The sequence below is a fragment of the Sinocyclocheilus anshuiensis genome, unplaced genomic scaffold, assembly GCF_001515605.1.
Source record: "Sinocyclocheilus anshuiensis isolate Anshui unplaced genomic scaffold, SAMN03320099.WGS_v1.1 scaffold168, whole genome shotgun sequence".
Lineage (NCBI taxonomy): Eukaryota > Metazoa > Chordata > Actinopteri > Cypriniformes > Cyprinidae > Sinocyclocheilus > Sinocyclocheilus anshuiensis.
The window spans coordinates 189457-204056 of record NW_015557060.1 but is presented as its reverse complement, the minus strand read 5'-3'; the positions used below and the strand labels follow the sequence as shown (position 1 = coordinate 204056).

General features: G+C 38.1%; 1 protein-coding gene across 2 annotated transcripts in view; it reads left to right on the top strand.

The window, feature by feature from the left end:
- Positions 1-14600, top strand: part of LOC107676485 (homeodomain-interacting protein kinase 3-like) — a 64679-nt gene that overhangs the window by 33013 nt on the left and 17066 nt on the right. Inside the window, exons 3-5 of one of the 2 annotated variants that reach the window (XM_016471038.1) lie at positions 1439-1562; positions 13536-13655; positions 14212-14298. In XM_016471038.1, coding sequence (XP_016326524.1) covers positions 1439-1562; positions 13536-13655; positions 14212-14298 — 331 coding nt within the window. Of the gene's footprint in view, positions 1-1438; positions 1563-13535; positions 13656-14211; positions 14326-14600 lie in introns of both variants that reach the window. The other variant, XM_016471037.1, reaches the window with a different exon arrangement.

Below are 14600 nucleotides of genomic sequence, written 5' to 3'. Positions count from 1 at the left end.
AAAAAAAAAAAACACTTGTCCCTTTTAGACTTGCACTCTATTCATTTGCTGCTTGTTTTCTTAAAAAAAAAAAAAAATAAATAACACTTGCTTTCTAATCTTTTTGTATTCCATCTGTTTTCTTTTCATTTATTATACAATTAACCTTTTAGGCGCCAGGGATTTTTGGAAAAATACTGGATTTTGACATCAAGATTTCAAAAGTTTGTGGCTTGAAATGGCTTAAAGATAGAGAACTACTGTAAATTAGAAAAATGTTGGGCATGACCGAAAGTTTATGTGGGGTGTAAATATACTCGTCTAATTTGCATATTATGATGTCATTAGGGGGCGGCCATCTTGAATTTCATAATATTTTTGTGCATTGATTTACTTATGTGCCAATTAGCCATGTAATAAGTGGGATAACTTACATCCAGCCAGGTGTTGTCACAGAATAAACCCCTGAAGGGTGATGCCAACCTGACAATTCAACATTGTCCTTTATATATTTTTCCTTTATATTGTAAAACCCTTCTAGGGCTGGCTAAAAATATCAAACTTTATTTTGAATGATTTGATGATCAAATATTTTTCTTTGTAATTAATTATTTTATTATTATTATTATTTTTTTTTACAGTTGATGCATCTTGTACTAGTGCATCTCCTGTTCTGCTGATGTTACAGAGTTGGTGCCGAATTCTAGCAGCGACCCTGCACACAGACACACTATCCACCGCCTCTGTCACTCATTGTATCAGTTTTATGGGATTGCACTATACAAATGGGAAAGAATGTTCTAAATTCCATGACTGTGTGCCCCTCTCACTGATATTAAATTGTCCTTGTGAGTAACCTTTTCCAGGCAGTTCTGTGCACTTTTTCCAAAGCCCAGTGCTATACAGTACAGTTTTGTCAAGTTAACCAAGTCAGTTTGGTTGTATAATATATTCTCTAAATGTATATTATACTGTTTGATCTTATTGTGAACAATTGGTCACACTTTATTTTAAGGTCCAATTCTCGCTGTTAACAAACCATTAACTATGATTTTTGCCTCAATAAACGTCTAATTTGCTGCTTATTAATAGTTAAGGTTAGTAAGGTAGTTGTTAAGTTTAGGTATTGGGTAGGATTAGAGATGTAGAATATGGTCATGCAGAATATGTGCTTTATAAATACTAATAAACAGCCAATATATTAATAATAGGCATGCTAATAAGCAACTTGTCACTAGTGAGAATTGGTCCCTATACTGAAGTGTTACCGAACAATTCATCTGTATGTTCAAATGATTGAGAGTTTGTGCAAAATAATTGAATTGAAAGGAATTCAGTGCCAATACAGAAGCGCAGTTCTCACAGTTTGTAGTCTGAGGGTGAAATTTGAAGGTAAATTTTGAGATTTTGTTTCGTTACAGTGACCCTGTTTCTCATATTGGTGTCTGTGTCATCACAGGGCTCCAGAGATCATTCTTGGCCTGCCTTTTTGGGAAGCCATAGACATGTGGTCGCTGGGATGTGTGATTGCTGAGCTCTTCTTGGGCTGGCCCCTCTACCCAGGAGCCCTCGAGTTTGACCAGGTAATTCTTTTAACATGATGCATCTTTCTTTTCCTGTCTGGACGAATCTCACGAAACCTGCTCAGAACCAGAACCACTGGTTATATTTGTCATAGACGGGAGTCACTTTCTGCAAGCAGAAATAAGATTTAAATTCTCTCTGCTGCAGCGTGTCAGTCCCGCTTATCAGGAAAGCGAGCGAGTAAACACATACGCAGTTTGACTAATTCAAACGTCATTAATAATGGCTCACTTCCATTATTTAGTATGCTTGCATTCACATCATAAGCGAATCGTACCAGAGTTTGCTTGAACCATGCCCTAGACCAGTGTTTCCCAACCGGGGTGACGCGGCACCCTGGGGTGCCGTCTGTCGAGAGCAGGGGTGCCGTGTAAAAAAATCCTTTTTTAATATTTTTAAATTGCACAAATTTTCAAAAGAGCATTATATAATATCCATTTCTGATGTCGCCAATAATTAGAGATGCACTGAAATTCCGGCTGCCGAAAATTAGTTCACCGCTCAGGATTTACTTTCACGTGGTGTGACGCTCTACGTATTACCCCACTCTATGCGTGTGTGTGCTGCGCTCAGTCGCTCACGGCCCATGTGAGTGCTCCACTCGTATACCGTTCATGCGAATCAGAACAGCAAAGTCCACTCAAAAATTGAGTCGACAGGAAACATCGATGTAGTACAGTATTGTTTCTGTCTGCAATAGCCCTACTGTGTTGTAACATGGTGTGGTATATGGGCAACTCTGGTAACTATTTGTGCTATCATTATTAATTTCTTTATTTGTTCTTATTTTATTACTGACTGCTTACTTGTCATTTTTTATTCAATTCAAAGTTTGAAATCAAGCTATCTCGTGCTATTGCACCACAATTACCCCACTGTAAAATTAAAAAAACACTGAGTGAGCAAAAATTTGTGAGATAGCTAGTTATAATGGTAATTAAATAATGTTTACATATGTATAAAAGCCTACATTAAAATCTGTCATATAAATTGGTCTCTTCATTAGAAATTATCCTACTGATTATCACCATTGATGGACACATTTTTTTAATAATATTAAAAATATCTGTATGACATTATATTCTGCAGTTCTTCCCTGTTGTACCGAATATCTATACTTTTCAAATTATCACATCGAAGTTAGAAATTCAAAATAAATTTTGTTGGGTGCCAAAAATTTGTTAACATTTCCAAAGGGTGCCGCGACTAAAAAAAGGTTGGGAAACACTGCCCTAGACCACCCTTTTTAGGCGGAATCTGGTACGGTTTGCAGGTGCGCTCCCGAGTTCAGAAAACAGCATTCACATTATCCAAACGAACTGAACCCTGACGTCAAATGAATCCGGATGAGCACTAAAATTGCTAGTGTGAAATAGGGTTGTGACAGTGAGGAAATTTTCCCACCGGTTAATCGACGTGTGACAACACCGGTAATACCGGTATCACCGTGGGGGCGGGGCGTTCCCTCTTTTCCTCGCTTTCCTTAGCTTTTAAATAGCTTAAAAGTGACGTGCGCGTTTTACTTTCACTTTTGAATAGCGGCAATTCGGCGTAAAGCAATTGTTAGTTTTTAGTTCTTTTGAATGTTCCCTCTTTTCCTCGATTTATGTCGCTGTTAAATAGCTTAAAAGTGCCGTGCGCGTTTTACTTTCACTTTTGAATTAGCGGCAGTTAGGCGTCAATTGCTTGAAGGCAACAACAAAATACAACGTCAAACTCACTTTAGCCTATATATAAAACATAGAACTTTTATTACCAAAACAAATACACCATGCTATAGGGCAGGCTATGCCTAATATAAAATAACCAATAACTTACATAAAGTTTAAATAGGTATACAAAACTGGAAATAGGCTAAGTAAACATGTATAATATATAACCAAATAAATAAGAAACGTAGAACGTTTATTAGCAAAACGAGTAAGAAAGCTTGGAGGCACGGCATACACCTTGATGTCAAATAAAATAAATAAATGACACAAAGTTTAAATAAAGTAAAATTCAGCAAACAATGTGGAACCAATTAAATAAGAAACGAATGTTTAAAAAAACTTCCAAAATCACCTTAGATAAACGGCAAAAGTCAACAGGCTTTTCAAAATCCAAAATATTGCCAAACAGGCGCTTTTGCATTTCGTTTCTAAACTAAATCATCCGTGATCGTCTTGGCTGTCTCACCTCGCCTCACTCTTCTTGTCAGACAGCTCAACTCACTCTCCTCACTGGAGAAATGAAATCTGATCTGTGATGCGACTGTCGTTCGGCACGCTGCATTGAGCAGCCGCGCTCAGTTTTTAATTGTAGTGTCTGTTCTCTAACTGAACTAAATGATTTTTATTACTATAAAAAAAAATCAAAACGACGATGGGGGATGGTGCCACGAGTGAAGTAACCGGTGTTGCGGCTTAACACTGCTATCACCGCCAAAACCGTCTATTGCAGCAAGTCTAATACAGTGCTGTCTACACTGTTAATATGAGCCAAATGATAAAATAAAAACAGAAAATCACTCACTGCTCTTGACTGAATAACTTCTGTAACTTTAATAAGACATTTCTTACTTGAATGCTGCTTTTACGTAAATGCTCTAGTGTGAAGATAAACATGGCGGATTGTGTTCGGCTCACTCATGATTTATGGGGAAAAAAATCAAAACGACGGTGGGGGTCGGTGACGCGGTGGGCAAGTGACATAACCGGTGTTGCGGCTTAACACCGGTATCACCGTCAACACCGTCTATCGCGGCAAGCCTAGTGTGAAAGCCCCCTAAAACCCTACAAAAATTGTGATGGACCTCTGTTTGTTTTATGCAAAATACAATTTGCATATTATAAATTAAAGCAATAAGCCCCAAGAAGCCGTGGTTTACAGTGAATTTATAACAGCTAAGGGGTGTTGTTGGGCACAACGCGAAGCGGAGTGAATGACATAAATAAAAACATTTATTCTTCCGCTAAACAATGTAGTTCCTCAGAAACGGTTGTGGTTGCAACAAAGTGGTTGCCGAGCAACACAGATGTAAACAAAGGTGTATGTTTGTAGTTTACAACAGCTTCGAATGCGGCTCAACCAATCAGAATCAAGGACCGGAACTATCCGTTTTTTTAATATATATTTTAGATATGTAACACTTTGTCACACTTTATTTAAGGTCCAATTCTCACTATTAACAAACCATTAACTACAGCATTTACCTCAATAAACTCCTAATTTGCTGCTTATTAATAAGTAAGGTAGTTAAGTTTAGGTGTTGGGTAGGATTAGGGATGAAGAATATGGTCATGCAGAATATGTGCTTTATAAATACTAATAAACAGCCAATATATTAATAATAGGCATGCTAATAAGCAACTTGTCACTAGTGAGAATTGGTCCCTATACTGAAGTGTTACCGAATAATTCATCTGTATGTTCAAATGATTGAGAGTTTGTGCAAAATAATTGAATTGAAAGGAATTCAGTGCCAATACAGAAGCGCAGTTCTCACAGTTTGTAGTCTGAGGGTGAAATTTGAAGGTAAATTTTGAGATTTTGTTTCGTTACAGTGACCCTGTTTCTCATATTGGTAAGCAACTCTGAGTAGAAAAAGCGCCCGACGTCATTCGCGTTTTTTCCATTGTCAAATCGAATGAACGGAGAGGCGGGCCTTCCGTTGTGATGACAAAAGTTTACCATTGCTTTGAAAGTCCGGAGACTGCTATGTTGGAGGAGGAACATTTGGTGTCTGTCGCGGGTTACACGGGGCTGTATTTTTTTAGGATTTCTATTAATATGACAGTTTACTTAACAGCCAAAACCAAATATTTTAGTGCGCTTGCGCTATAATCCTTTGATTAGACTGACAAGGACAGCTGATTTGGTGGTTGCCTAGCAACAAAAAAACGCAGCGCACTGCTCTTTTTTTTAAAAGTCACCAAAAAAAAAGGCAGTGCCGTGCGCCTCACGTTTTCAGACCTAAAAAACGCGTTCGGTGTGATCGGGGCCATAAACAGCCATTATGTTAATAATAAGCATGGTAATAAGCAACTGGTTAATAGTGAGAATTGGTCCCAGTACTAAAGTGTTACCATTAATAATAATACGTTTTTCTTTTGATTTTGGGTTGAAATGTGACCTAGACATGGTTTCATGAGATTCGCCATATTTATCCATATCTGTTTGTGTCTACACACACACACACACTAAATGTTTCTTCTTGATCGCGAGTTCTCCATATTTCTCCTCCTCTTGCCGTAATCTGTTTAGCACAGGGACGTGGTATGTGCTGTCAGGCCCAAACAATATCCAGAAGAATTTTCACGGCCGCTTCTTAGCGTTTGTGTTGGCGTACAAGTGTCAGCGTGTGGGTGTTTGTTGTGTGCGCTCATGCTGCGTCTGTCTGAGCGTGCATGGTTTATGATCTGAACGTTTTCTAGTTTTCGGGCAATACTCCCCCTGCTGCTGGGCCCCTGAATGTCCCGGGGTGAAACTGAGAGGAGGGGGCATTACCAAATCTCTGTGTGTCTGCATGTGTGATAGATATGCAGGAACAAGCCCAGATTAGAACACTGTTTCTGGGGAGGGTTTGGAAGACAGAGTCCCAGCAGCCACTGACTTGACATAGCGGTTGGCAGCAATAGCAGGAGGTTTGATGGGTTTTCCTCTTCCTTTTGGCTGGGCTATTAATGCAGCTGGGAGGGGGGTTATGGATCTCAACATACCAGCGGGTGTCATGAACTGTCAGTCTAAAAGCTACATGCCCTTATTGCTCATATATAACCCTGTATTATGCCAGGAAGACCACTTAAGCCCATGATAATTTGGTCTGCCGTGAATAATTAATCTCCACTAGCTTTAACACAACAACACCTGTGAGAAGAAAAGTCAGAATTTACCCATCTGCTAAAAATTAGTCTTTTTTTTTTTGTTTTTCAAGGATAGTGGATCAGAATGTACCCATTCCTGATGAGAGATTCCACTGTCTTTAGTAGGGTTGGGTATCGATTGGGTTTTTTTACGATATCGGTTGTAACAACGTTCGTAGGTCGGGAAGAAGGACATTCAAACAAAACTTTCATAATAAAATAGACACAAAATAGCGCGACAGCCCCTCACGGACGACTGCCGCGCACAAACAGAACCAAAACACAAAATAAAATCCAGGCCTGGTCCTCTCTCGTCCAACACTGTCGTCACTCCTCCTTTTATCCTTCCGGAGCTCCTCCGTGAGACTCGAGACCGGTGAGTGGCGCAGGTGTCACGCATTAGCATTTACTTCACCGGCCTCGCGCCGTTCCCACGGCTCTCGGCCCCGCCCCTCTCGTCACGCCGGTGCCAAATCGATACTTTTAAAACGCTACTGGTACCTAAACGGTGCCTGAACCGATACTTACAACAAAAAAAAAGAGCCACAATAAAAACGATGGATAACATTAAAGAACATTAAAAATATTTAAAATAAATATACATAGCACTCACATGCTCATATGTGTTAAGGGCTAGATTTTTGCTGGAGGAAACCGCTGTGGTGTGATGACGGGTGAACGCAGCGAAAACTTTACAGTCGATGGAAACCGATTGCTCCCTGTTGACCTTTTGTTAACTGTATTTATGACAAAGAACTGCACAGATACAGGTATTATAACAATCTATCGATAAACACACACCTTGTGTCCTCTGTTTCTGTTTGAGTCTGCTCGCGCTGCGCCGCCACGGTCTGCGGATTGAAGAGTGCGCTGAAAGACGGGGAGGAGACGAAATCTGCCGCCGTTTTAATTTGAAATTTAAAGGGGACTGACTCTGAGGCAATCACGAATTTGTGTACAGTTTATGGAGCTAATCGCTACAGCCCCACTAAAAAAGCCCATGCTTCTTACGTCCATTTCAGAGAACCAGGACAAATATTTAAATCGATCGCTCAGGCATTTAAGTGGCACCGAAATGAGGCACCGAAATCTGCGCTCTGATTCGGTTCTAGTACATACCGGTTACATAGGTACATAGGTACCCAACCCTAGTCTCTAGCTCTATGTGGATGACTTTTTTCCCCTGATCTTCCTACTAGACAATGGAGCACATGTTTTTTTTTTTTTTTTTTTTTTTTCCTGTATGGAATGAAATACTCCAATTGTTCTGAACAGAACAAAAACGCCATAAAAGCACCATTCCTAAGCTATAGTTCAAGTTTTGATGTGATACATAGCTATGTGTGAGGAACAGACCTGAATTTTAAATTGATTATCTATTAATATATCAATATATATTTTTTTATTTTTCTGATTAGTTGATTAATCGAATGTCCCCTCCCCCCTTGATTAATCTTTCAAGAGTGTTCTTATTAATCTTTTAATTTACTTACCAATAAATAATTGTAACTTATGTCATTAATCTTTAATGTTTTTTTTTTTTACATTTTCTCAAAAACAAATAAATATAGATTTAATCAGTTTAAATAATTAAATAAATGATTTTATACAATCGTTAATTATATAATATTAATCCAATTGAGGCACAAGTCCATTTTTCATACTGTTATGCCTGAATAAAATTTTGGCTGTTAAAGCGATTTTTTTTTTTTCTTTAATTATTAATGTTGTAGTTCTAATTTGTTTTGGCAAAATAAAATTTGTATATATTTGACATTTATCTATCAGTTTGTTGGCTACCCAATCTCATGATAATTCATAAGATAATTTTTTTTTTTTTAATGACCAAAAACGTCAAATTTGTAAGTAAAACATCACCATAAAGGTCCACTCCCAACCCTACCCCAAAGTCTTACCTTTTTTGGGGCAGCAGATCTTACAAAAATGTATTCGTCAGATCAGACCAAATCATATGTAATTGCAACGAATTTGTCAAACCATAAGATACTTATGAATTGTCAAGAGACTGTTTTGGTTATAACTATAAAATATTGGAAAGCAATTATTGACCAGAATTTGAATATCGGTGCAGTTGTGTGTTGCATGCAAATCAGACATGTTCCGAATATGTTGGAAGGCGATTTCATAATGGAACGAAAGGACTCTCAGCATTCTTAGCATTGCTGCAGGGGGTGCTATAGCAGGCATTGGCATAAACAGTCATCTTCTATAGACAGTTTTCTCTCTCAGGTCAACTACTGTCATGACTGAGCAAGAGTTTGAAGAGACGCATCTAAAAAAGTTGATAGCTAGATACCTGACTTTTGACACTGACTCTTATCGCCTTCTTGAGTACTGAGGTGCATTACTGCCACAGGCTAGCAATACAAGATCACATAAAGTATGTTTAACAGGATGTCACCACTTCACTTCTGTACATCTGGGGTGTCACCTAACTGCCTAAGGTGTGATTCTAGTCTAGGGACTAAAATGGCTTGTGGTATCGCACTCCTAATCCACGCGCCTCCTTCATGGGGGTGTTCAATTTAATCTCACACAGCAAAAGATATTTATAGAAGAAATGAACGCCCCCTTACGGTACCAATCGCAGGCCCTCATATGACAAGCATGTGGAACCTGCGTTTGACACTGCCGCAATGTTACAGCAAGTAGCCATTAGGGCTCTTGAATGTAGAAGAAATGTGTGTTTGCAAACTGTGGCCCTGGGTGCAGGTTTGGACATGTAGTCATATTCTTACAGTACTAAAGTGACACATCCCTTTTTGAAAATAAAGCTGTTACTCTTAGAGGCTGAAACACACAACACACACGCAGGGTCCAGAATTAACACCCAGCATGTGCCAAATGTGAGTAAAAATAAAACTGACTTACTAGCCAGTTGGCTTATACCAGTTTTTAATGAATTACATTTATTATTTGAATCACAGTGAAAGAGTGTCATTGTTTATTTATGTGTTTGTTTATTTGTTAATCTGCCTGAGGGATTGGTTCTTTCTTCTTGTAAGTTTTATAGTGATAGAAAGTTTATCATGAGAAATTACAGCAAGTTAAAAGTTACAGCTTTTATTGCTTTTACCTCTGCGCTATACAGTTTTACCACAAATCTAGACAGACAGACATACAAACAGAAGTGATGAATCCTGATGACCAGGCTATCCAGCATTAATTGATTGTTGGAGAATGTTCCAAAGAGCAACATGTGCTTCAATAGAAGGTTTGGCAATGGAAGCAGAGTCTGACCTTTTGTCCAAAAGTGTTAGTTTGGTCAATGCCACAAATTTGACTGGCCTGAAAACAGTTCTGAATCTTAAAGGGGTCATATGATGCTGCTAAAAAGAACATTATTTTATCTTCCCACAGAGCAACGTAGGTATGTTGGGGTGTGTTAGAACGAGCCGTTTTAGGTAGGTGTGGCTGACTCTTAACTTTTATAAAGAATATCTCTTTGGATTTGAGACTTTAGTCTTTGCAACTTTACAGATCTTCTTTATGCACCAAGAGCTTGTAACACTCCAAAGAGAAAGGAAAAATTGAAATCGCATCATATGACCCCTTTAAATACTCTGTATTAGTTTTACTTTGTAAGTTTGCTTTTTTAACTTGTTTCTAATAGTTGTTTATAATAGACCTGTTACTTTCTGTCTGTAATGTGTTATGTGTTCCTATTGTTTGTTAAAGAACTTGCTTTATTTTTGTATTTATAATTTTTTTTGCAACTTTTTGTATCTATTTATTTATTTATTTATGGTGCATATGGTACATTTAAGTACTTGTGATTTTTAAGTGTTCCTTGTGTGCTCATTCAGTGAAAAGCAGTAATTGTTGACTATGTATTGATGATGATGATGATGATGACTGTTATTATTATTATTATTATCATCATCATCATCAAATCCAAAAAAAACATTGATTATCTATATATGGAATATTTTGAAAAAATATCAATATTTTTAGATGCATGGTCCAACCCATCTTTAGCATCCAAAGGAGCCATCTGTTTAGGATGCCTCACTAACGCCTTTGGTGGAGGTGTTCAATGTCCATTTGGGAAGAGACCCTAGGACAGACCCAGGATGCACTAGGCTGATTATATCTCTTGAAGAATGCCTTGGGATCCCCCAGGAGGAGTTATTACTGGGGTAAAAGACATGTGGATCGGTCTACTTAGCGTGCTGCCACTGTGACCTGGTTCCAGCTAGGCGACAGGAGAATGGATTGATACATTATGTATGTACTGAAATCAGCTGCTGTGCTAAAGCTGGAAACTTATAACCCAAACTACTGAAAGATTTTAACACAACTGGAATTTTATGATTCATCATTATGGGCTGCAGTGCGATATGATGTGTCATTAGATGTGCATATCTCTGAGTCAGATATTGGAATATTAATTAGTTATTCCCTCCTATCAAATCCTGCATTATTATACAAAAAGCCTACTCACTTCCTGTCCTCTGTGCTGATCTGAGACCCGTTTTCCCCCAATCATTTCCATATTGACCTTACATTGACTCCCTCTCCAAATGTCTTCATTTCTTCCCCTATCTATTCTTCATTTCATCACCCAGAGGTTAAAGATATTTTCTCTTCCTCTTTCTCACGAGTTCATGTCTGAACAGCAGCTGGGGAATTTACAATGTTCTTCATCTGTTTTCCGCACAGACCCTGTTTATTTAGTCTTAAAGCTCAGGATTATGGTGTCTGTGTGTGCTTCTATTTGTGTGTGTGCAAAGAGTTTATCTAATGGTAGCTGCTGTTAACTTTCTAAAGGGTACAGTGCAACAGAAAGTAATCATTGAGGCATATGACTTTTTTTGTTTCATGGAACCTTAAAGAAGTTTAGCCGAAAGTTTACACTGTTATTTTCTGTACAATAAAAGCGTATAGTGGCCACAGGCTCTCAAGCTTCGAAAGATCATAGTATAATTAAATTAGCCCATACTAATATCTGAAGCGATACAGTAACTTTTGTGTGAGGAACAGGTGGAAATTTAAGTCGTGTTTCACTAAAAATCTTCAACCTCAAACCTAATTTGGACTTTTCGACTGTGTAATCTGTTGCTGAGGGGATTTTCAGCTTTTTGATGCCTACCCATATTAATAAAAATAAAAAAACTTCACAGAAGAATGTCATTTCAAATATGTATGAATTGAGTCAAATGATGGCACAATTTTTATTTTTGGCCAAACTTCCCCTTTCAAGGTGCAGTATGTAATATTGACAACTAGCGGTTGAAATGGGTACTGCAGTCGAAATTCAAAGGGCCCTATTTAAACGATCTAAGCGCATGGTCTAAAAGCGCAAGGCGCAGGTGCACTTAGGGCGTGTCCGAATCCACTTTGCTAGTTTAACGACGGGAAAAAATGGTCGGCGCGCCCGGCACATGGTCTAAAAAGGTTGTCCCTATTCTCTTAATGAGTAATCAAGAGTCTCATCTCACATTCCCTTTAAGAGCCAGTTGTGCTCGCGCCATGGTGGATTCGCTATTTACATGGCGGAATTTGCAAGCGCAAAGACTGAACTCGAGGAAACGGAGCTGCTCGTGTGCGAGCAAATAGGTAGCCTAATTCTGATCCATGCAATGACTATCCATTATGACATGTAGGCATTTTTATATTTATGTTGCCTACACAATAATAATCTTTTACATTATAATCCTTTAATTTTTAATATTTGACATTTTTGTGTGTTGCTATGCGTCCCTGTTTGTGCAGAGTGCAGGCGCGTTGTGGACCCGCCTATAGGCGCATATTACTAATGCGCTCTAACAAAAAAATACTGTACCATTGACTTTAGACCAAGTTTTAGTCGGTCAATGGCAGAAATGCATTTGCTGTTTAAACAACGTGGCGCAGGACATGAAAATGATAACTGCGTTGGGCTGAAACTAGCAAAAACACTTGCTAAAAACCGTTACATTTAAATGATTTGTTAGGTTTATATATTTTTATTTCGTTCTGTTCTGAATACTGTTACATTTAAATGATTTGTTGTGGAGTGAGCTTTACTAACGTATAGCTATGCTTATAGTGTTTATAATGTTTATACATTATAATATTTCACTTTATTTGGTATTATTTCTGGTATTATTACACTCTCTCCAAACGTTCTGCTGCTCACCAAACAATAAGCAGTAAGCACCAATCAATGAGAGCGAGTTTGAACTTAAGAAAGCTGACTGGTCATGGTCAAAAATATGTTGAGGACCAATACTTAACCTCCAAATACATAAACCTGCGCTCGCTCTCATATGCATGCACGCACTGTCACGATCTAATGATCTCAAATTAAGCACTGCTGGCGCCGTATTGCGTCGGGTGTATGATAGGGCCAAAGTATTAGAGAGAGTTGTTTCTCCCACCTCCTCCTCAGACTTATAACTGGATAACTGGCTGTAGCATTGTTTTTCAAAGAAACATGTATGTGAACTTAGCATGTTTCCTAAATATCTGCAAACATATTATAGTATTTTTTATGCTTTAGTACAGTCAAAAAATTACATTAGTACATAAGCAAGTGTGAAGTTTAAATTGAAAACATAAAAACATGTCAAGCTGATGTGATGCAAATGTTCTCAACTTTGTGTTGAATTTCTTAAGAATTTCTTTGGATCACTTGATCCTTCTCTGAAGCTTTCCTGCATGACGGCAGTTTAGAACAAAGAGGTATGTCTTTTTTTTTGTTTTCCTTGCCAGGCTATCACAAATATTCTGACCCAGTCTAGGTTGAGAGGTCAAAGGGTCATGTGATCTGATTTTAAGATGTGCCACTGCAGGTCTTGCACCTCTGCAGTCCCCATGTGACACTGAGTATCTAATAGATCTTTCTCTCACACCATAGTGCCTTTGACGTAAGAACACATACAAAACGGTCACATGCCCCCCTCCCGTGGGTTTCACACAAGCATGACTCCATAAATCGCCCGTTTCTGCGTGTTGTTCAAAACATGTGCTGCGTTCTCAACGTGTTATTGAGAACACATGCTGTTTATAGGCATCTGACAGTCTTTTGTTAACGTATCCATTTACACTGGATGGTGTTAAAACATTAACAATGATCGAGTTCACCAAGCTCTGTTTCACTCTTTCCCATCTGTCTCTCCTCAGATCCGCTTCATTTCTCAGACGCAGGGTCTGCCAGGAGAGCATGTGTTAAATGTGGGGACGAAGACGTCTCGCTTCTTTTGCCGGGAGTCAGACTCGCCGTATGCGGCCTGGAGACTTAAAGTGAGATCGAGAACTATGACACACACGCACATCACTTACCCAAGACACCTGTATCATGTTCACTAATGATAAATGTATGTTGAAGAAGGCATTATTAGTAACATTAATTACATTATTGGTTAATATTATTTTTTGTCCACCTACGCAGCCTTGATTATATCATCAGAAAAAGAAAAAAAAAATCAGAGGTGGAAACAATCTTGGAAATTAAGAAAATAATCAGGAAATGCATAGAAAATATTTTGCTTACATAGATCAGTATAAATTTAAACATTATTTGTACAATATGTTATGCATTTTAAAATGATTTTCTTGACATTATACTGTAATGTTTAAAAAGTGGTATAATTTCTATATTTGTTGTGGGATATGAACTAGACATTTCTTCATGAAATTCATCCATTGTTACATTTTAGTGAAAGACTATGAAAACAAATAATGTATTGTGCACAATAACAAAATATGCATTGCAAGACCTGGGACAGGTATCAAAGTAAAAAAGGTCTGTTTGATTTTTTGCTGAGTTTAATAGCTATACATTTTGCTTATGTTTCAGTCCACAGAAGAGCACGAGACAGAGACGGGGCTGAAATCAAAAGAAGCCAGAAAGTACATCTTCAGCTGTTTGGATGACATAGTGCATGTACGTATCTTTGGATCAAGAACACAAGTTAGAAAATCCTACTTTCACCACATCAGTCTTCAGAATCACTCACACTTTGTTCTCTCCCAGAGTTGCGGTTACATTGCGAATGCAAATAGAAAACTAATTTTGTGCTGTGTAAGTTAAAGTGTTACATGAAGAAATCACGTATAGGCAAATGTGTGTCAATTTTAATCAGTAGGACCACATTGAGTCTGGATTTACTAACTTTTTCCCCCAAATGTTCTAAGGGCAAATCTGTGGAATAGTTACATATTTAAAAGTAAAACTTTGTTACTTTC